We start from the raw sequence: 22,486 nt of genomic DNA on the forward strand, positions 1-22,486 counted from the left end.
TAGTTGTGCAATATGTATTCCGCTTTACTACATTATAACCTCCGATACAGCATGTGTTTTACACGGCAAGAGTTTAGACCAGCAATCAATCCCACACAGCAAATGGTGTTAACTATCGTCAACATAGGGAGTCCAATGGACTCCATTCATTACTTTGCTATGGTAAGTTATAGGCATAGGGCCTTCTAAGAGAACAACTTTCTGATGGAAATACAAGTGTTTGCTGGCCTGCTATAGTATCACATCTACTTGCTTAAACTACGACAGGACGATAGAATCCTGAAGGCTGGCTGTAGCTGCTTGGACTGACAGCGTCACCAGAGAAAGTTGTCTCTTGACGGTTTCCCAGCTGTTTTCATCGTCCGTGCTGGCCTTGGCTGCCATGATGCTGTCAACTACACCAGCAAGGTTGACTCCCTCGTAGGCATTCTCTGAACTCGGTGCAAACAACACATGTCTGTGGAGAGACCACAAGATTGTTGGAATGAGAAATGATGGTGAAAGCCTGGCCTGATAGTTTTTGATTCTATCTGCTCCTGTATTATGGGCTGATTAAAAAAATTGATATTCAAATGAAGTGCGCCCTCTAGGCTTCATTGACACACTACTGACACAAGGAAGTTCTCTCTTTCACAGGAATATATTACAAATTACATGTACAGGTGTGAGGATGATGCGAGGAAATTTTGAGAAAATTCTGAAATGAACTTAAAAAGCTTGTGTGCAAGATGATGCACTGTTAGGTAATACAGCTGGACAAGTCCGAAAACCCGACGATCCTAAATGTTCATTTCATGGTAGCCAAATTGCATCGAAATGTTCGATTCTTACATAATCAGATGTTGAAAAATCTGCTTATTTTGATGGTAGCAAAATGACAGTAACGAAAGACGATATTGTACTAGATTGAGACGCTAAAAATCCAACTCTTTTATATTGTTCATTTAGATAGTGAAATCCAAGTGTAGTTTTATCGCCAGGAAATGATAGAACTGTTTCCCGATTGACATGTTCCAAACCCCAACAATAGTGTGCGTGTGTGTGTGAGGTTTGATACTTCACTTTGACACTTGTTGTGACTTTGATAAGCAGCGTAGGTGCTGTGGATATTCTGGTCTCATTACATGACAATGGCTCTATTGTTCCAGTCAAAATTCGGGTGTACCCCCCTGGGGGGTCTTATAAACGAACTAACAGCTAATTACGAATTGATAAAATAATCCTGGGGGGTCTTATAAACGGGCGGGGTCTTAGAATCGGAGGAATACGGTAATGTACCTGGCACCAACACCTGGGTATTCCTGTAGGATATACAATTGGGAAAATTTTCATCAAATTTTATCAGGGAAAATAGTCAAAATTGTCACTAGATTACTTTTTGCACAGTTACCAATTGTGTTGTTTTATGATTTCTTATGCTGGCGAGCAACTTAAGCTGAATAGCGTCTTGATCTTGGACTGGTTGTAATCTAAGGTCACCTAAAAACCAGCTATATGAAGTGTGGCTGAGAGTTACAAATCACTGGGCTTACTTGTACTGTGGATATCTGCCTGGCACAGCGATGTCATTCCTAATGAAAGATCTCTCCAACTGCATCAACTGATCATTCACGGCTCTGACGGCTAACGGACTGCAAGAAACAAGAATCTAATCACAATGGACATTCTCACCAGGATTGGATCACATGGCATCTAACATAGAGCATCAACCACAAAAATGTTGCTCCTCCCTGAAAGTTTTTGACACTGACAATGATCACAACTGTTTTTTTCTATAAGAAAGACCTGGTAAGAATAAAGATAACACTTACTTTGTCATGGCAGTGTTGGTTACTCTGTCTGCAAAGTCTTCTGCTGCACTGCTGAAATTGGCCACAGCAATTTTCAGCCTCTCTTTTGAAAGAAACAAAACAAGATTAAGAATTTGACTCGCATAGTTGCACTTAATTGATGTTTTACTGATGATCTTGCATTTTGCTGATAGAAACTTGACTCTGGTAGGTTGCGTTTAGCATTCTTAATGAACTCAAAAAGGTGAAAGTGTACTTAGGCTATTGACAGGTGATATGCGATTGTCTTCTAACCTTTTAACACTCACACAGCGATGGTTTGCCCTAAACCCATTGTTATCGGTGGTGTGTGTGGACTTGTCAACAGGAAAAGGAGGGTGAACAGGTCCTTTGAACCCTGACCCCTCTGGTGGCCTATGACATCATGCAAAGATTTCAAACTTCCCAAACAGGGCTCTCAAAGGGCTAAAGAAGCATGCTTCTGGTGACTTTAACAGACAGCAAATTTAAAAACAATGGAACTTAAGGCTGTGAAGGTGTGATTTAGGTAACTTTAATTATAGGACTATATGTACTATGGTAAAGAAGTCCCTTTCACCACCATGGTTTGGCCGAAAACGATTGTTATCGATGGTGAGTGTGGACCTTTTCACTAGAATTGGGGGTAAATGGGCTAAAAATTAATGACAAGACTCCGAAAAACCCAAGTGTTCTGGATGCTGAGCTTTCCATTGGTAAGAGAAAGTCTGAATGTAATGAAAGTAACAATCACTGTCCATTTACACTCACCGACAATTGGCACCATGTCACTGCTCTGTGGCGTGTCCTTGAAATATTCCATGTCCAGAAACGCATCCCTGTACTGCTGGATGGCCATGGCATAGTGTGAGACATTGAACGGCAGTACCAGGGAGTCACTCAGCTGCAGCAGGGATATACCAATGACTTGAGCCATGGCGAGGTGCATCATAAATGACGGGTCTGTTACCTGCTTGACGCTGTAGAAGTCATCGTAGGCTGTGCCGTACAGCGGGTACATCTGAATGTTTCTGGCCTGAGAAATGATGATTAAATAATAAAATTTCAGTATAATGAAATGGTTCACCTGTTTCCCTGTAATGGTTTGGTTCAACACAATTATTCCTGATTCTGTGCTCAGAGCGTTTTCTGCATATTTAGAGGAGAGGAGGGTGGGGTAATGAAGGGAGACTTGTCTTGCATATCAGAGCAGGATGAAAATTTATATGTCTCAGGCGTGAACTTTCATAGATTCGCAGAAGAAGAGGATGACCAAACCAGTGGTTTCCGGGCCACCATATTAGCTTGAATCCTAAAACAAAAGCGTACTGTAAATTATCACAGGGTGACACACTATCCGCATTAATTTTAAATTGATTCTCTTAGATATGTAAAAGCCATAAATGTTGCTGGATGTACGAGAATATGGACATCGATGGAAGGAAATGGACATTGGTCATAAATTCATCAGCTATCAATGGTTGTAATAAATTGCAATACATTTGCCGGCTGTTTCTAAGTGTTACTTGACAAGTGTAATTTTGATAACTTTGATACAAATTTTTACAAATTTAACCCACAGTATCGAATTGGAAAAAGTTGAAGATGTTATACAGTAATGTTGCATATGAACAATTGTACTGTACCTTAGAATGGGAAATGTTGGTAAAAATGTTGGTTGCTGAGTAAAGATTTAAAGAGTTATGATAAGAGGAAAACTTACTGGATCATGTGTGTAAGTTAGTTCCATGGATGGTATGCCCAGTGTTTGAATGAATGGTAGTGTGTCTGTTCCACTCCCCAGTATGTCAACCCTGAAATGAAAATGGGTGTACTATATTGGTGATGCTATTTTACGTGCACTATATATGAAATGAAAGGTAACGTCAACAAATGTTGCTCAAATTTATTAACGATAATTATAATGTGATATTTTTTTTTGTACATTCTACGGGGAAATGGTCTTTCTGAATGTATATGGAATATGGTACAATATCTACAGGTGTGATGGTGACAAGTCTTGCTTCTCAATCCCTTGGTTTGGCTATCTGTACTGTTATCACTATACAAATGTGTGAAAATGTGCCAGGGACACAACCTTTTTCTTGAAAAAAAATATCTCTGAGGAATGGATAAAGATCTAACTTTGGAAAATTTCTAACAAAGTCATTTATGGTTTACTGCTTTCACACTTTTCTCCCAATTTATCAGTAGTGAGGTCCACCCACACCACAGACAGCCTGAGAGCTGAACAGAGTTTCATAGTGAAAGGGTCAACCCTTTGAGTGCTGTAATTTTTCCCACCAAAATTTCAGCGCAACATTTTGCTAATTTTTATGAATTTTTCTGTAATTATTTGATAATTTTGGATCACATTCACATCACTTTTCATGGGCTTCAGATTTTGATCAAAATTTTGGGAAAAAATCTAAAAAAATTGTCCGAATCTGAAAAACTTGGCAGAGTTATATTTTATAAAGGAGACAAAAATTGACTCTGGCGTTCAAAGGGTTAATGCAAACAGCCTATGAAGTTTCACATCTGCAGATATGCTAAATCTTGCCACATTGCATCATATTGCCTCATACCGGAGAGCCTTTGGTATTACTATGCATGTCAGTGTTCAAAACCATTTAATGGGAATGAGAATCTTCTGTTGACGAGGGTTTAAATCCACACTATTAAATGACTTGCTATGTGAAACATTTAATACCCACAGCTTTTGAGATTGATCACAGCACCACTTCAACATTACATGCACATTTGAAGACTATTGTAAATTTATTTAATAACACAATTCTATAGTTTCTGTGTATTGATCAGACTTCCATCATAAATAATCTCTTAGACCAAACACACAGTGATTCATATATTGTTATCAATTATCAAGCAAAATGGGATAGGTGATTATTTATGAGACAGGGTATGACTATTACCTTTAAAGATCATCAACATTACGAGGTTTGTACTTTGTAGATTGAAAGTCATATTAATATGTCATTATTCAGAAAATTGATCTCCCAAATGTTGTTGACAACTGAGATTAATAATGAATATATTTGTATGTGAGACGGCCACTCATGACTGGGGCATAAATGGCTCTGGAAAGTTTGTGTGCAATCTGCAAAGGTCAGAGTTCACACCCTTTTCATATGTTGGGTCAGACTGGGTGACATAGACATGATATACAGGCACAGCTGCCGTCTAGGTAGGCCTGTAACTCAAACCATTTGAGGTTGTTATGGCGTGACTTAACAAATAATACTCTGACAGCTTCAAACACTTGGCAAAATTTATGAACAAATTAATTTTGTTCTCTTCGCTGTTGAAATGAAAACTTCAACAGCATCCAACAGAGGGCGCTCTTCTATAACATTCTCATCCTGGCTTCAGCTTTGAAGAGATGAAGTTTTGTCATAGATATAATTTACTCCTTTCACTTCATAAATTAAATCTGTCAATATTATCATTTATCTTTGCTAAAGCATACAAACACTGTTGAAAAGGAGTGAGCGGGTACAGGCTGAGTTGACTATCTATTGCAGCTTTGGCAGGAACATGGCAAAAAATACGACAAGATCCAGAACTTTCTGGACATTCTTTTGAATCATTTGACTTGCTGATAAAACAATGGAATTTACTGCCACAGAGCATTTTGATAGGGATATAATAAAGAGGATTGATATATTATGACACTCCCTAAAACCAACGGTAATATCATCATTGATTTCATTGCTGTTCTGATAAGTGCTTTTTAAGCTAGTTGGATGAATAAGGTTGTAATGTAGTACACAACAAAACTTTCAAGTATACCATATATGTTACACAGAGACCCACGCAAACACGTCATACAATACTAAACATGAGACTGTACAATAATACACTTACCTTGGCACTGTCTCACCTCCATATTTCATGTTGAGTTTTGCATTCCAGTTTTCATAAACTGACATCTCTTCATGATGAGGGCAATCAACCTGTTGACAGACATCACAGTTGGAGTAGAAGAACCAGGTGAGGTGATGAGACTACGGCTTTACAGTGAACATCACTTAGATGTGCAAGTATTCAACATTGACTACCTTCAACAAATCTTCAAAGATCAGTGGGTGAACTGAAAATTTTTGTCTGTGAGGGCAAAATTTTTGCCTCCATCCACAGATTAAATCTCTGTAAGTGATTGATCACCATGGTTAAAGAAACTACCCATGATGCACTATGATTTATGTATGACCCAAGGTGCACTGAATCACCCATGATGCATTCTGATTTCTAAAGAAGTCATCTTTCTTAACCTACCCACAATGCACTCTGATTTCTAAATTTCAAAATTGACCAATGAGATTACCTGTTTAGTTGACTCATAGATGACTCTTTTCAGCAGTGGACTGGCGCTGGCTGACAGGGAGTAGTCTCCCATGACAACCGCATCCAGGTTGATATAGGCAACTGCTCTGTTACCCAGCAACTTTTCATATTCCTGAAGATTCAAAATAAATTATTTGTGACGGTAGAATTACGGTCTGTCAGTTGTGATATATCAGGAATGTAGTTACTTTGTATCTTTGGGTAGAAGTTCACCCTCTACACATTTGCTTGTGTATGAAGCCATTCTCCAAACTACAATGCGTTACACAAGTTGGACGGTTCATTCATGAAAGGAGTGTGCAGGCAGAGTGCGGACAGTACATAGAGGGTGTAGTGATGACTGTACAGGGTGAAACAACTGATTAAAGGTGCTCCAAGTTTTCTGAGAAAGTTCCACGTATCAAAAAAGATGGCGAAATATTATCAAGTTTGATGTAGGAATCACTTTGGTGGTCGCTGTAACTTTCCCATGGCCTCACTGTGTACCAACTAGAGAGTAAAATCTGTGGGCATATGGGTGGAAACCCAAAAATTACTTGTTTGATGTACAAGTCACTTTTATTCTCCCCAAAGTAATACACTCTGCTGGTTCTTTACAGAACAAGTGTGAACACATACCATATGAAAGTTCTATCAGCACAATCAAAATTGGTTATTTGTCCAGAAGGATGTATGATTGTATGAAATATTTTGATGGCCTTGGCAAGAATAAAATTGGTAAAAATTATTTGTGTACCTCAGTCCACTCTGTAGATCCAATCATTCCTAACTCTTTGGCATCCCAGCTGGCAAGAATGATAGTGCGTCGTGGTTTCCACCCTGTATAGAAAAAATAATTTGCTTAGTTGTCTGAAGCATTACACAACACAGTTTTGAAGTGACGAGTCAGCAGTGGATAATAATATTTCACGCAGCTGACTTTAAAATAAATTTCTCTCTTGCTATTAGCAAACATCGATAAAGTTACACAAATGCAAAAATATCAAAAGTTCTTCAAAAGCAAAATGTTCTTTGCATTTGAATTTTGCTGGCTTTGAAGCATTTTACAATAGACTTGATGTCACAATAAGCAAAATCTCAAGTAAACCCTGCAGGTTAACAGTACAATGCCTTCAGAGAAAGACATTAATGTTCTATCATAATGATAAGCAAAACATTAAAAAAGTTGCAAAATTTAGATTACTTGTAAAATACTCTAACCGGTAGATAGACTTGTTAATAATTTTAAATACTCTTTTGGCAATTTGTCCAATATTTGGAGGAAGTTTAAGGCCATATTTGATTTGGCAAAAAATTCAATAACTTCACCAAAACACACAGCAATCTGAACTAGAGTTTTACGCCATCATTAAGTGTCTTAGGACAGTCCTTTCACCTTGTTTCAGCATTTTTCCCAACGTTCTCGATAACTCCATCAAAATGGCCGTTCCACTTCCAGCGTCTATGGCACCGTAGGTCCAGGAATCCCTGTGATTGCCAATGATCACGTACCGATCTGATGGTAGAAAATAGAAAACAAAATGAATGTTTCCTATGGATTTGTCATCAGCCAATAACACAATTACTCTACATGGTCATAAATTCAAATCAAGCAAAATTCCAGTCCATGTGCACAAAACTGACCAATCAGCAACTCCGTTACAAAAGAAGATTTCAGCACAATGTGAGATGTACAATTTCATTGGTGTGTGCTTTCTAACACATAAAGGGCAAATTTGCTGAGATTCTGGCATACATCATGACAGAAATACACACACACTAGGCTATGATAAGCAAATCACCTGGTTCTACAGATCCCTGTACCATGGCCAGTACATTTGTGATTGTCGTCACATCCCTTTTGTTGTGGGTGACCAGCTGCAGAGTGAGGGTTTGATCAGTAAACCCTGGTCCAACATTGTACGAACAACCTTCCGGCCCCTGCCACTCATCTGGAGCCTCAGGTCCTTTCAGTATACTGCAAAGCACATTTGTTGAAAAAAGCATTGATATAATGTGGGCTTTTCATAGTATGGGATTGAGGCCTAAATATTCAGTAGATGCAAAAACCCTTCATATTTGCACATTTGGAGTATTCTTTCTAATGGAGAATGATAGTTTGAAAAAAAAAACAAAAAAAACCACAAAATATATATATATATATATATATAAATAGATAGATTGATAGATAGATATTATTGTGGTGCTGATGTCTACAGATTGGTACATTGCAATTTGTTTACACTGAGAAGACATGACAACACATAGATATGCACAAACCGACTTTTGCAGCCGGTGTGGACAGCAGTTCTGCAAAGGCTGGGAGTTCAGGATGTTGAAAGAATTTGCCGTGAATGCGATTAATGTTTCTCATATATTAGCATTATATGTACATGTATGTTTGAGAAAGTTAAGAACAACAATGGGGATCATTTCACTGGACAGCCAGTATAAACTGACTTACTTTGAGCCGCAGAATATCTTCTGTGCATCTTCGTAACCAATAGTCTGGGCTGGAATGTCAGGGAAAGTGCCTTTGAGGTTTTCTTCCTTCAAACGGTAAGCTTCAGCTGGGTACAAAAAAACATACACTATCAAGAGTCTGATCACCCCCACACAAAAGTAGTGGTATGACCCACTTCAATGAAATGTAAACAGATATTTTGATTTACCATTTTCTCTAAGGGGAGAAATAGACCATCTCCAGCCACTTTAACCCTTTGAGCACCAAAGTCAATTTTTGTTGCCCTTATAAATATACCTCTCTCAATTTTTTTCAGATTTTTGCCAAAATTTTGATAAAAACCTGTGGCCAATGAAATGCTGTGTTCGTTTTGTCCAAAATTATCAAAAAAATTACAGAAAATGTTGCACTAAAATTTTGGTTGGAAAAAATACAGCACTCAAAGGGTTAATGCTTTGAAGTAAGAGAATGAAAATCTGAGCTACAAACAAGTATTAGTATGGTTTATAATTCTTAACTAAATCAATGGGCCATTGACTCAGGAAAATTCTTTTTGATGCAGAGAAATTTTCCATAGTATGTGCACTGTTACAGGGATGTTGCACAGACAGGTTTAGAAGGAAATTTTACATGTTAGATGTACTGATACAGGGCTTGCAAAGAAGAGTTTAGAAGGAAATTTTACATTGTTTACATGCCCTTGCGCAGGGCTGATGCTAAGAAAAGTTTAGAAATTCCTAAACTGACTCAGAAGAATTCGGAAATGCCATCTGTCAAAGGGCACACTGAGGACAAGGAATTATTAAAACATTACTCAGCCAGACCAAGCATCTGGGGCATTTCAGACTGACATACTGAGTAAATGTTTAAACAACTTATATCCTGCTTACATTAATTTATCACAAAACTGCATAAATATTGTTTCCTCAAGCAATGAAAATGAAATATTATACATGTATGTAGATTTAATGAGTGTCTCATATTTCATGCATGGAAAACTTTAATCATTCTAGCCTTGTTTTGACGAGTGTATTTTCCTACAACAATGAAAGGACTGATATTCATGATGGCAGTTTAATCTAGCAAGGTGTTAGAAATGTTTTCAAATTGCTAGTAAACTGTGATGGACTAGGGATAGAGAACAGTTCATAGAGGGTGTTTCTCCCTTCATGGTCGTGAACGTTGTTTGAAAACTGAGCTTGAAAGCATTGGTGATAGCCAGGAATTTGTCGAGAATCCAGTAATGATTGACCCTAACACGTACTTTCACTTTCTTTGAGTTTTTTAAATTCACATTATTGCAATACACATACGGTTCATACCTATGGAAGGTAGACCAGGTGTGAGTGGGTCTCCGTTGCCAAGGTACACAGTGCTCCTTTCTGTGCCGTTGCCAGGCAACCACCATGTGTTTGGATACACTTTTTCTGGCTCTGTGCCATCCGAGGCGTAGTCTTTGCTATCCGGAAACAGAACCACAGCAATGGCGCCGGCGTCCTTTGCATTTTTCACCTGAAAGAAGAAAGAAAGAAAGATTAATTTACTCACAAATTCATTAAGCATGGTTCACTGATAAGTAAGGAGTATACAAATCCATTGAGATGAACACTTATTTTAATGAAAGCATTCATGCATTATGCATTACCTGCCACATACCGGTATGTATTGACAGTTAACTCTTTGAGCGCTGTAATTTCTCCTGCCAAAATTTTAGTACAAAATTTTACCAATTTTTATGAATTTTTCTGTAATTTTTAGATAATTTTGGACCAAATGGACATCACATTTCATTGGCTATAGTTTTTTCTCAAAATGTTGGCAAAAAACTGAGAAATATTGACAGGGGTATATTTTATGTAGGGGACAAAAATAGACTTTGGTGCTCAAGGGGTTAAGCTATTGGATCAATTTTGTCTGCACTGTATCTCAACCTCTTTAATATTCCCCTGGGGTTATTAAAAACTCATACACTTTCATGGAAAAACAACAGTCAGACGAAAAATTTAAGATTTTAACTTTCGAGGTGCATACTACTGTAAAGCAGCAATACCTGGTTACAGTGACAAATCGTCTTTCCGAAGTCGTGAGCAATGTAATCAGAAATATTAACTTGACAAAAATTTTGTGAGATTTGAATTCTGTGCAAGGAAGGTTTTGTTCATGATCAAAGATATTGTGTAGAATAGTGAAATCCCTGGAAAATTCCATAGAATGTACACACATGAACACAGAGAGAGAGAGAGAGAGAGAGAGAGAGAGAGAGAGAGGGAGATGTATGGAAAATATACACAGGCTGTAAGAAACTCACTGTACACACTCACATACCATGTTTCCTTTATGGATTTTTCCATATCTCAAGATAACAATCTTATCCTTAGCGGCATCATCATCACCAACAATCGTCTTCAGTTTTTCAAAGTCCTCTTTTCTTCCATAGTTCACATAAACAGGTTGGTTCTGGTATGACCAAAATGAGACAAAAACATACATGACTGGACATTCATGTATATAAAAACAGTAAAAGATTTTGTTAAACTGCTATTAATATGGACGTTTGAAAGCTACAACATTTTCTCATAGTCAAACTATAAAATTTGAAATAATTTAACAAAATCTGATTGATCCTATTTCTTGTCAACATAAAATGGTGTACACAAAGTGAAATTGGTCCTGATTTTCCATAAATGTAACACATAACTTTATAAGTAAATAAATAGATCATACATAAAATAATTTCGCAGAAACTTTTTTTACCATAAGAAAACTGACTGTGGGCCACCCACTTCAAAGTAATATTGATGATACCATCATTTTCCCTGGTAATCTCGGTTTAAATTTCTTTTTGATTCATGGCTCTCATCATATTCTGTAATGCTGAGGTATCACTTGTCATTGTTGTATGTTGTTTTGACGTTTTCATATTTAAATTGCTATGGCGGTATTTTCTCTGATTTTTCATCATGAAAACGTGTTTACGTACTTCCTGTATGCATGGGTCAGAGCCAGTGGGGCACATACTGTATGCGACAAATGGCTGATCAACATCTGCAGCTGATCCATCCTTTGGTACGATGGATATCACTTCTGCTCTTTTATCATTCATCACAGCGACTTTGTTTTGCGCCTCTCTGCAACAAAACAAAACTACAGCTTGAGGTTTGTTTTACTTGGCGATTCTGATACAGTTAAACCCCACTATCCTGCCAAGTTCAAGTCTATATCACCACCAGTGAAGGAGCATCATAGGATGTCCACATGTTGTACACAGACTTGAACATTTGAAAGCCCCAGAAAACCCAGATACTGTTAACAACATTTTTCCTACTTAAAACTCTTTATAACATACCACGCCATGCTGGTGGACATACATGTAGGTTTGGTTCAATACTGCTTTTTACTGACTTGGCAGATCAGGAAGTGATACATGTAGGCCTGGCAGGAAAACGGCTGGTTGATAACCCTTTCACTATCAAAATTTGCTTGATCCCAACTGTTTTCAGTTGAATGGATGGATCTACCCACAGAGAAATGGGGGTGTCAGAGTTGAAGGGCCAACAGTTGCTATCGTTTCACATGATTTCCCTCCTTACCATGTGTACTATAAGTCTGACTGTAAAATATGTATCAGGTGGCTAGCTTTCAAATCTCTATGCAGATTTTGTAGACAGTCATGCAACACAAACACTGCAATGATCCAATGTCTTTTATTTTATACCTACGTCTGTAACATGTCAAGTTTTGGTTTGTGGTAAATTTCTATATCAATAAACATGAAATCTATAACCCTTGGTGTCATTAGACACTGTTTGACCTTTGACCTAACAAGTATTCTACATAAACATCCGCAAAACTCTGCAGCCATTAGATTATTATTTTCAAACAGCGTGTGTGTCAAATTTTAAAACGACTAGCCAAAAAATAAATTTACATGATACAATTCTGCTGATTTCTTAGCTGTGTGACCTGACTTTTTGTTCTCCACGCTTGGCTGATGCGCTTAATGCATGCCTAGTAAGTCAGCATGTGATGACACAACGCAATTGACACATAAGGAATTCTGGAGAGACTATGTTTTGCTCTGCTTGTAAACTTTGATTTTAATGCTTGGATCTATGTCCTCATAAATCGTACACTTCAGGACTGTCCTTTCCAAGACCTTGGTGCTGTGTGGGGACGATGCCTCTTATCTATGACGTAATTTGGCATAAATTCTGGTGGGTTTAATAATAATCTGATAATATATGAAAGAAAAGAAATGTACGTAATAATATTGAAACTCTTGACAAGACTGTAAAAGTGCAATGTATTAATCCTTTGAACCTGGCTCGGACAAAAATGTCTGCATGATGTCATAGGTCACCAGGGGGGCCAGGGTGCAAAGGGTTAAGAGGGTCGTACACTGCATATACAGTGAAACCTGTCAACGTCCTTACGGGCACCTTTCTAATCAGGACACCTCTTCATTAAGGGCAGATTTATCAAGCCAACAGTTACCATTTGAATAGAATTTTACCTGTCTGTTAAGAACACCTCTAAGGACACTCTTTCTGTTCTTGTAGGTGTCTTTAATAGACAGGTTTCACTATACTTGTGATAAACTTATCTGCCCTATCACTCTCTGTGCCTATGAAAGGATTTTTGCTGCGTGATTATGAGTATCAGTGGTACAGCATACATGTACTTGAAATCTGTTGACTTCGTGTTATAGATTTGCCAGTAGATGCTTTAAAGTGTCGTGACTGTAATTGTAAGAATATCGACCATATTGACGGTTTGCACTCTCTGTACTCAAATATTGTTACTAGTCTTACTACAGCAGCTCACAATAGTATTCCTCCTACGTCTGCTGGAACGGGTTTCAACATAATGTAGTTCCAGGGTGGAATGAGCATGTGCGTAACTTTCATAATGCCGCTCGCGATGCGTTTAAATTATGGACCGCTAATGGTAGGCCAAGAACTTGTCCGCTGTTTGATCTCATGCGTAAAACTCGTGCTAAGTTTTGTTCTGTACTCAGGGCATGTAAAAGGGATGAAGGTCAAGCTAAGGCGGATGCATTAGCTAACAATTTGACGCAGGGAGGTTCGCGCAAATTTTGGAAATCTGTTACCGCTACTCGGAGCTGTCCCCTTCCAACTAACGTAGGTGGTTGCTGTGGGCACGACAACATTGCTGACATGTGGAAAAATCACTATGAGAAGCTGCTTAACTCAGTTTCAAACTGCAATGACAAGCATTTTGTGTTGTCGTCATTGAAAGAAATTTATTTTCACAAAGATATGGTGGTTACTGTAGACGAAATTACTCGTTGTGTTAAAATGCTTGAAAAGGGAAAAGCAAGTGGTAAAGACGGCATTGCCGCAGAGCATTTGATTTATGCTAGCTCAATTTTATACATTCTATTGAGTTTGTGTTTTACCAGTTTCTTTATACATGGTTATTTTCCCCACACATTTATGTGTGCTACGATATGCCCTATTGTGAAAGATAAGTCAAAAGATCTTACATCCGTTGACAACTATAGGCCCATTGCAATTGTAACAGCTATCTCGAAGACTTTGGAATTATGTATCTTACACAGGATTGATTCATTTATAGAAACTAGTGCTCTTCAATACGGCTTTAAAAGCAAACATTCTACTGACATGTGTATCTTTGTGCTTAAGGAAATTGTTGATTTTTATAAAAGGCAAAATTCGCCAGTTTTTCTGTGTTTCATGGATGCCACGAAAGCATTTGACAGGGTCAACCACTGGACTTTGTTTAGAAAATTGATCAGTCGCAACATTCCATTGTTTATTATTCGTATTTTGCAGTACTGGTATAGTAATCAGCTGTTTTTCGTCCACTGGGCATCAGCTGATTCCAATCCTTTTCAAGTTTCTAATGGCGTACGACAAGGAAGTATTCTCTCATCAAAACTGTTTGCTATTTATGTAGACCAGTTAAGTAGTAAGCTACAGTCTGCTGGCGTAGGATGTTATTTAGCGAATCATATTATGAATCACTTATTTTATGCTGACGATCTGGCCTTGATTTGTCCATCTGTGAAAGCTCTACAAAAATTGATCAACATTTGTGAACACTATGGTAACGAGCATGATATTCTCTTTCATACTGAGTAAACTGAGTGTATGGCTATTTTTCCGAAATCTTGGAAGCAGGATAGGTTCCTCATGTATATTTGTATGGTAATTCTCTTAAATTTGTTAGTTCGAAGAAATATCTTGGCTACATTATGTCCTCCACTGGGATGGACGATGCAGATATGCAAAGACAGCTTCGTAGTTTTATGCGAGAGCTAATTTTATTGTTCGTAACTTTGGCCAGTGCTCTCAGAAAGTAAATGTGTCCTTTTAAAAGCTTTTTGTATAGTGTTTATTGTTTGAACGTGTGGTGTAATTTTAGTGCTAAAATAATGTCAAAACTGAGGATAGCTTATAATAATGCCTTGAGGTTGATTTTTGACCTGAAGCGTGACGTCAGTATTAGTCACAATTTTGTGACCAAGAACATCTTTAATTTTGCTTCCCTTCACCGCAGACTGCTGTTCGCATTTTGCAAGCGTCTGTCCGTGAGTGAAAACCCAGTTATCCTTACCTGTGTAGAGTCTGATTCATATTTTCATTCAGCTTTTTGGAAACATTATAGAAAGGTTCTTTATTAAGTTTTTTGCTCTTTTTTAACTTCTGTATATTTTTTTGCATCTATTTATTTTATATTATGGGCATTCATGGCCTGAAATAAAGATTAATAATAAAATAATAATAATAATTTACTCTTGAACTCTCAAATTTCTGAACTCTCTGTGTCAAGTCAGCAAATTTCTTGATAATTCCTCATGTCAGCCCAGCTATCAATACATACATGTAGCCATGCAAACTTTTCGTAAGTCAAAGATATCATTCGTTAGTCAGTGGTACATGATATTTGCTTTGAGGTATTCTCACCTTGACATTGGTTTTGTCATATTACATATGTTCTGCATATTCTTCAAGTGTTTGCAAATTGGTAAAAATTGTCTTTTTTGGTAGTACATTATGCAGATGTAGTTGGATCAGAATCTAAATTTAAAAATGCAAACTATGTGAAAGCTTTAACTAGTGTTACATGTCATCTCACCTGTTTGGGAAGGAGAGTAGTACATTGTAAGATTTTGACTGCACTGCAAATCCGTACTCCTGCCATTTCTGTGAGATATACTGAGCTCTTTGGGAATTGTTGATGCTTCCGGCAGGGTGAGATGCACTGGAGAAATATCTGAAATTGGAAAAAGTGACCATACTAGGAGCACTTCCTGATAGAGTGTCTTAGCAAGAAGAATTGACACCGCCATCTAAGTTGATGCTTTGAAAAAGGTACATGTATGTGCTCAGTCTAAGCATTAAATGCTTACAGGAAAAGATTTCAGTACAAATTGAACACTCTGAAAGAAGCAGACTGAAACATGTCATAAAATGCATCATTCCGAAAATTTCCTTTGGAAGAAAATGCTCAAGAATTTGAATTTGTAGTGTAAGGAACACATTGAAACTTAAAAAAGAAATTCAACCAAAAAGTCACAAATGAGAAATATAAATTTGTACAAAGTTTCAACATTTGCATGGATTTTGTGTCCTTTTCCAATTCCAATGTCAGTTAGGATTTCTCATCTTCAAATATCTGAGAAAGCAAGAGAGTCATATCATTGAATAAAATCAGTTTTTTTTTCCTTTTTTGACAACCCTGAACTTAATTGAGGATCTGTTGAAATCTGTTCAAATCTGGGAATTCATGAGTATTACAAACTTTGGAGCAATAATGATTTTTCAGAAATTTTTTAAGTTCCGTAGGTGTTGCACATCAACATGCAAAAAGACACATCTCAGTCAGAGGTTAACTTAGGCTGTTCACCTCTAATTACCAGTAAATAGGTCCATAATTACTATTGATTTCAATGGCTTTGGACCAAACCATGGTGGTGAAAGCATTGAACCGAGAAACAAAACACCCTATCCTTGCTAATCTTCTGAACAATACATGAGGAAGCTGTAAAGTCACTGAGCTTTGCCAAATTGAATTCCCACACAAAGTACACAAACACTTACGAAAGAAACTCTTCCAAATTTTTGGCTTTGAGTTCCCTTTTCAGCATGTCGCCATTCTGTTGACTGTATCCAAACATGAGATCGTCACAGTCTGTGCTGATTCGCACCAGGTGCCTCCTCGTCAGATAGCCTAGTATGATCCCAACCATGAAAATCAAAATAGCCAGGAATATTTTCAGAGCCGTTCCCTGTTTTCCGGCACACCATTCTGGATATCTTGTGGTTTCACGTGGCCGATGATAGTCAACGCCGATGTCGATGGTGTCGGGTTCTGCCTCCCATCGGCTATACGCTGTCCCTCTGTCGTCATTAGTGCTCATCCTGTACGCTGGCAGTTACTGTCCCTCCTCTGAAAAAAAACAGGATGTTAGTTCTATTTTTAAGGTTTGGCAAGCAATTCTATGACTGCTAAATATTGCTATGTGCAATATGGAACACTCTGAAATTGAGTTGGCAAACACAAAATATTTATAGACAGACAATGGCTCCGAATTCCAAAATATTTGTAAAAGTATTTTCAACATAACAACACTGATTCTCCTTAGTTTCTTGCACATTAGGGTATTCTCAGCGGTGTCAGAGGGCATTTTCAACGAGATACAGATTGTAGTAATGACCCTCGAGATATATTTTTTGTAATTTTTCAATCTACCTCACTTAACAAAAGTTTCATGAGATGGTTAGAATTTGAAAACTTGCATATGGCTTATTAAAGGCGGAGCCTCCCTTTAAAAGGGCGCCAAGCTATGGCGACGTTCATTGTGTAAGTGGACACCAAACAGGCAACACACTACAGACCAGATATGAACTGAAAATGCTCACGTGTTTCAATATATATTGCAGTTATGTGTAAATTTTAACCTTTGCCACATGTTTGCAACTTCATTGAAAATATTATGATCAATGTAACGAACAATAATCACCGCCGATTAGGTCATGAACAAATATGTAATTAGCTGAAATAAAAATATCAAAGTTCCTTTACTGCTGTAATTGTATCATCACTTTATACAGTAAGTGTAATCACTGTTGGCCAAGTCCTTCAAGCCATATATGCCGAGCTGTGAAATCTCATTAGACATGCAAATTATAAATTAGCTGACATGAAAATGTGAAATGACTTTTGATATTGTTTTAATCTGGTATAATCATCAATGTACATAGCATGATTTGCCAACTTTGATAAGTGAATCCAGTATACATGTACACTGTATATCCCTAATAAGCAAAGGTCATTAAATATGTAAATTAGGAATTGGCTTAAGTAAAAATGCTTAATGATTTTCAACAATGTTGTATCATGGTATCTGCAATATTATGTCGCAAGTTTTGTCAAGTTGATTTAGATATATATCTCTAATTAGGAAAGTTCATTTAATATGCAAATTAAGAATTGGCTGAAGAGAAATGCTTAATGACTTTCAATAATATTGTTTATAGTGTCTTTGATGTACATAGCAAGTGTCATCAATTTTGATCAAGTCAATTCAGATAAATATCCCTAATTATGAAAATTCATTTAATATGCAAATTAGAAATTGGCTGAAGTAAAGATGTTTTTTGATTTTCAATAATATTATATCACAATATCTTTGATGTATATAGCAAGTTTCAACAACTACAATCAAGTTAATTCAGATATATATCCCTAATTTGGAAAGTTTATTAAATACCGTATGCAAATTGGGAATTGGCTGAAGTAAAATGTTTAATGACTTTCAAAAATGTATCATCATAGTAGCTTCAATACATGTAGCAAGTTTCATCAACTTTGGTCCAGTCAATTTAAATATATCTCTAATTAGCAAAGTTCATTAAATATGTATTGTAAATTGGGAATTGGCTGCAGTTAAAACGCTTAATGACTTTCAATGTTTAATAAATCATAGTATCTTTAATATACATACCAAGTTTGGTCGATTTTGATCGAGTCAAATCAGACATATATCCCTAATTAGGAAAGTTCATTAAATATGCAAATTAGCAACTCTCTTTCATGTCACCCTTAATAGTTCCCACAACTGATATATCTAGGTGTGATCAACATTTGTAGCAAATCTCATCAAATTGTGTGTAGTCGTTTTTAATGAATATCCGTTTTTCTAAAATCATTTATTTGCAAATACGCAAAAAGTATGAAAGCCACAACCACCAAAAACTAATCAGTTCTTGCCATTTGCTAACTGAATCTATGTACCAGATTTGATTCTGATCTGATAAGCCGTTTTTGAGATATCGGACCAACAGACAGACAGACAGACAGACAGACAGACAGACAGACAGACACACAGACAGACATCGCTGCGACATATGCTCACCTGTGTAAACACGTGAGCAAAAAATGCCACTTTTTAGTTTTCTCCGGCCGCAAAAATGCAGATAGACTACCAAGTGGTCACCGCGAAGCTGCTGCCGATTGAACACTGTAGTTATATTCAAATTCTAATGCAACTGGAAGACACTCTTTCAGGAAATTCGAGCGTTGGTGGTGGGGAATCAATGACCATTGGTGATTTGAACCGACCGTCAATCAAACGCTTGTATAAACTCTGTTTGCAGGATTAGCAAAAGGTGGCAAAAGATGGAGATCAGTTTGTGTAATTAATGTTATAGAAATCAAACATCGTACTGGCCAAGTGCTTGACTGGGAGGAGAACTCCACTAATGCGAGAACCTGGGATTAAAAATTGCGGCTTTAAGTACTTCCAAATGGGTATGAACACATAAAGCAGTGCCCTTGCACAATTTTGAACACAAACTTGTTAAGTTTCAAATTTGACACACCTACAAATTTCAAAGACAGCTTTTGTCATGTGCCAAATATATACATAAATCACAATACTGTGTTATCACAAGTGTGCCATCTACTAAACGGTGAATGTCATGTACATGTAGATCAATGAACCTAAACCTTCAAACATTTTTTCCATTTCCACACAGTACCAATAAGACAGAGTAACACAGATCTGTACATTCACACACATCGTCACATGCATACACCCATGGATGCACACACAGATGCAGACAGACACACACACACACACCGAAAATCCTGCTGTATTGGCACCTACTGTAGGTGCAAAAAAAAAATATGTTGTACGAATAAAATATCATACACTGAAAACATTCTCAAGTACTGTCGCACAGCCACTCTGAACACTGATTTACAGTTTTCTGTCTGAATCTGAGTGCTTTTAAAGTGGACTGACCACCAACTGAACTGAACATATTCATACGTTGGTTTGTTTCTAAACGTGAAGGCATTGCTTTAAGGAAGTGAAATTCAACACTTGAAGTCACATAACCCAATATTGATGTACACCTGAGGCTTTGTGTAATAGCACTGCACAAGTGAGGGATCAATTACATTATATGCTGTAAAGCCTAAATGAGCTTACAACCTGCTGTGTGACCTCAGTGTCAGGCCCTTCTCCAAACTGTAGGATCAAAACACTACATACCACAGTTCAGGATACAAAACCTTCCCTTTAGGATTGTGTCCTAGTTTCAGGGCAAGCTATCTGACACAACACACAAATGGTTCAGAGTGTTTTCTGTACATGCATCAGTAATTCAATTTCCATGTTTAATCATTTTGTTATAATTTAAATGTATTATCATTTAAATATCTAATTTGCTTTTGTATCTCCCTTTTCCTCTAAATAGTTAATGGTTTATTTTTTCTTCCACCTTCACATATTTCATGATAGCACTGAACCAATCCAAAGAATCCACAAATGCAAAAACTGAAGCCATTAAAATTTACTGAAAAACAAGGGTTTGCCTCTGAGCAACACAGACCTCACCTTATACAGATACTGTACTTTGACTACACTATAGACTAAGCACCTCAGGTGTTTGATAACTCAAGTGTCTGCTATAAAAACAAAAACAAACAAAACAAAACAAAACAATTTAAAAGTTACCAAAAACAAAAATTTCAGGAATGCACTCTGACCAGAATATGATTATGCTGATGGTCATATTGAGGCTTATTTATCAAATTATTTCATGCAATGGAAGCCACTTTCCTAGTTATCGACAGTGGGGCAAATGTTTTGAAATTTGGTATTTATTTTATGAGGTGAATGCTGGCTGACATATGACCATAAACGTAAAAATATAAGGAGTGAGTAGCAAGTGTGACACAATTGAGCCATAAAGGTAGACAGACAGCCTTGGGAAAGATTTGGAACCTCATATCTGTCATCATACATACAATGATTAATACGAGGCAGAATTCCTAACGCGACATACATGCAGCTGCTACTCTGTGTCAAAACAAGTTTTCCTTTTAACCCTTTTATGGCTAGCGTCAAAGGTGTTGCATGAAAGCAGGGCATACGGTATTGCTATTCATGAAATACCGCTGAATTGTCTCTCTGGTTCAGGTTATTGAGGGCTGCTTAGCTTTGCAACTATCAGTATGTGTAGTGGTAATTACAAATGTAGACCTACAACTGTATAAGACTGTCATGAATTGGTTTGGGGGATCTCTCCGTCATGTTGACTAACATGGAATGTTAGTGTTGGACAATAGGTCAATCCAAGAATTCGACTCACCATGGTACAAAAAAAAGCCATATGCACAAACATGCATAGAAACATACGCATGCAGAAACATACGCATTTCCTTATGTGTTTGTACACATGGATTTGTGTGCACCGCCATCACATCATGTGATCTCTTCAGCTTATTGTGTCTACAGAACACTCAGCGTCCCCTTTAACATTCTGCAGTAGAACCATTATACTATTAATTTTATAAAATATAATTATTTAAATTTGTAAAATTGATATTCTGAATTTTATCGAATAAAGACGAGCAAAACACGAAAAGACAAAACAAAATAAAAAACAGAAAACAACATCTCTTGTGCACATAATAATCATATATCATGTGCAAAAATGAAAGAACACCGTGTTGTCCTGAATGAATTTCTGAAGCGCTTCTGGAATGTGAGACGCTATAGGAAAGTAATCTGAGGGCACATGCCACTGGCGACCTGCATGTCCCGGAGAGTTGGAATAAGGTCAACCATAGATCCCTAAAGAAAGCGAGGGTTTATGATGATCATGGGTCAACAGACCTATCGGAGACTTGATGAGGCCGTGTGTGTACGATGGCCAGAATAGCAAAGCTATCGATGTTTGTTGAATGTCACAGCACAGTCCCTCCCCTTGGTGGAGGGACTGCAGCTAGAAAGTGAAGAACCAGCTGAAAGTTAGTTGAGGAGACCTTGACCGCATATCATTTGCATCTCATTGTCGGCTACATGGACTGTGTGCCCACAGCTATGATTTTATATGCACTCAACTGATACGAATACATGCCAGTTCTACGGGCGTAGAACAAGTAGGACGTATGATAGACACCGGCTAACGTGGTCACGCCTACACATTCAACCGTCAACACACATGCATTTTCCGCGCCAGATGGCAATGACAACAAACATGGCACCGCGCCAAGGCAAGCATGTCCACATGGTTTCAAAACCATAACAAACATGACAACTTGAAATTGTCACTGGTTAAGACATTGAAATTTTCACAAACCTTTAAGAGAGTGATCTGCGAATCAGAAATGTCGGGTTGACACCTCAGTTTCTACAAAAACTACCTGGTGGGAGGTGCAAAAACGAGTGTTTCCCCGAACCGCAAAGACGTACAACATCGACGGAGCGGAGTCGTCACTTTCGAATGTGGGCGCGAGAGCAGCCTGTTTTCAAACTTTATTTCATCCATAAAGAGTTCAACAATTTAATTTGCAGTTACCTATT

At 37.5% G+C, this 22,486-nt stretch overlaps 2 protein-coding genes across 2 annotated transcripts in view; one reads left to right on the forward strand and one right to left on the reverse strand.

Moving 5' to 3' along the window:
- LOC139136967 (uncharacterized) overlaps positions 1-22,486 on the forward strand; it is a 412,563-nt gene that overhangs the window by 81,798 nt on the left and 308,279 nt on the right. The window lies entirely within an intron of this gene.
- Positions 215-22,388, reverse strand: LOC139136956 (putative N-acetylated-alpha-linked acidic dipeptidase). Its single transcript, XM_070704830.1, has 17 exons — positions 22,263-22,388; positions 16,707-17,055; positions 15,742-15,879; positions 11,600-11,747; positions 10,945-11,076; positions 9,942-10,131; positions 8,620-8,725; positions 7,958-8,133; positions 7,552-7,671; positions 6,913-6,995; positions 6,157-6,288; positions 5,697-5,785; positions 3,532-3,622; positions 2,580-2,844; positions 1,812-1,893; positions 1,533-1,631; positions 215-457 (listed from the first exon to the last, which is right to left on the reverse strand). The coding sequence occupies exons 2-17, from the start codon at positions 17,024-17,026 to the stop codon at positions 259-261; spliced, it is 2,370 nt and encodes a 789-aa protein (XP_070560931.1). The 5' UTR covers positions 17,027-17,055; positions 22,263-22,388; the 3' UTR covers positions 215-258.

The sequence above is a fragment of the Ptychodera flava genome, chromosome 7 (assembly GCF_041260155.1).
Source record: "Ptychodera flava strain L36383 chromosome 7, AS_Pfla_20210202, whole genome shotgun sequence".
NCBI classification, from domain to species: domain Eukaryota; kingdom Metazoa; phylum Hemichordata; class Enteropneusta; family Ptychoderidae; genus Ptychodera; species Ptychodera flava.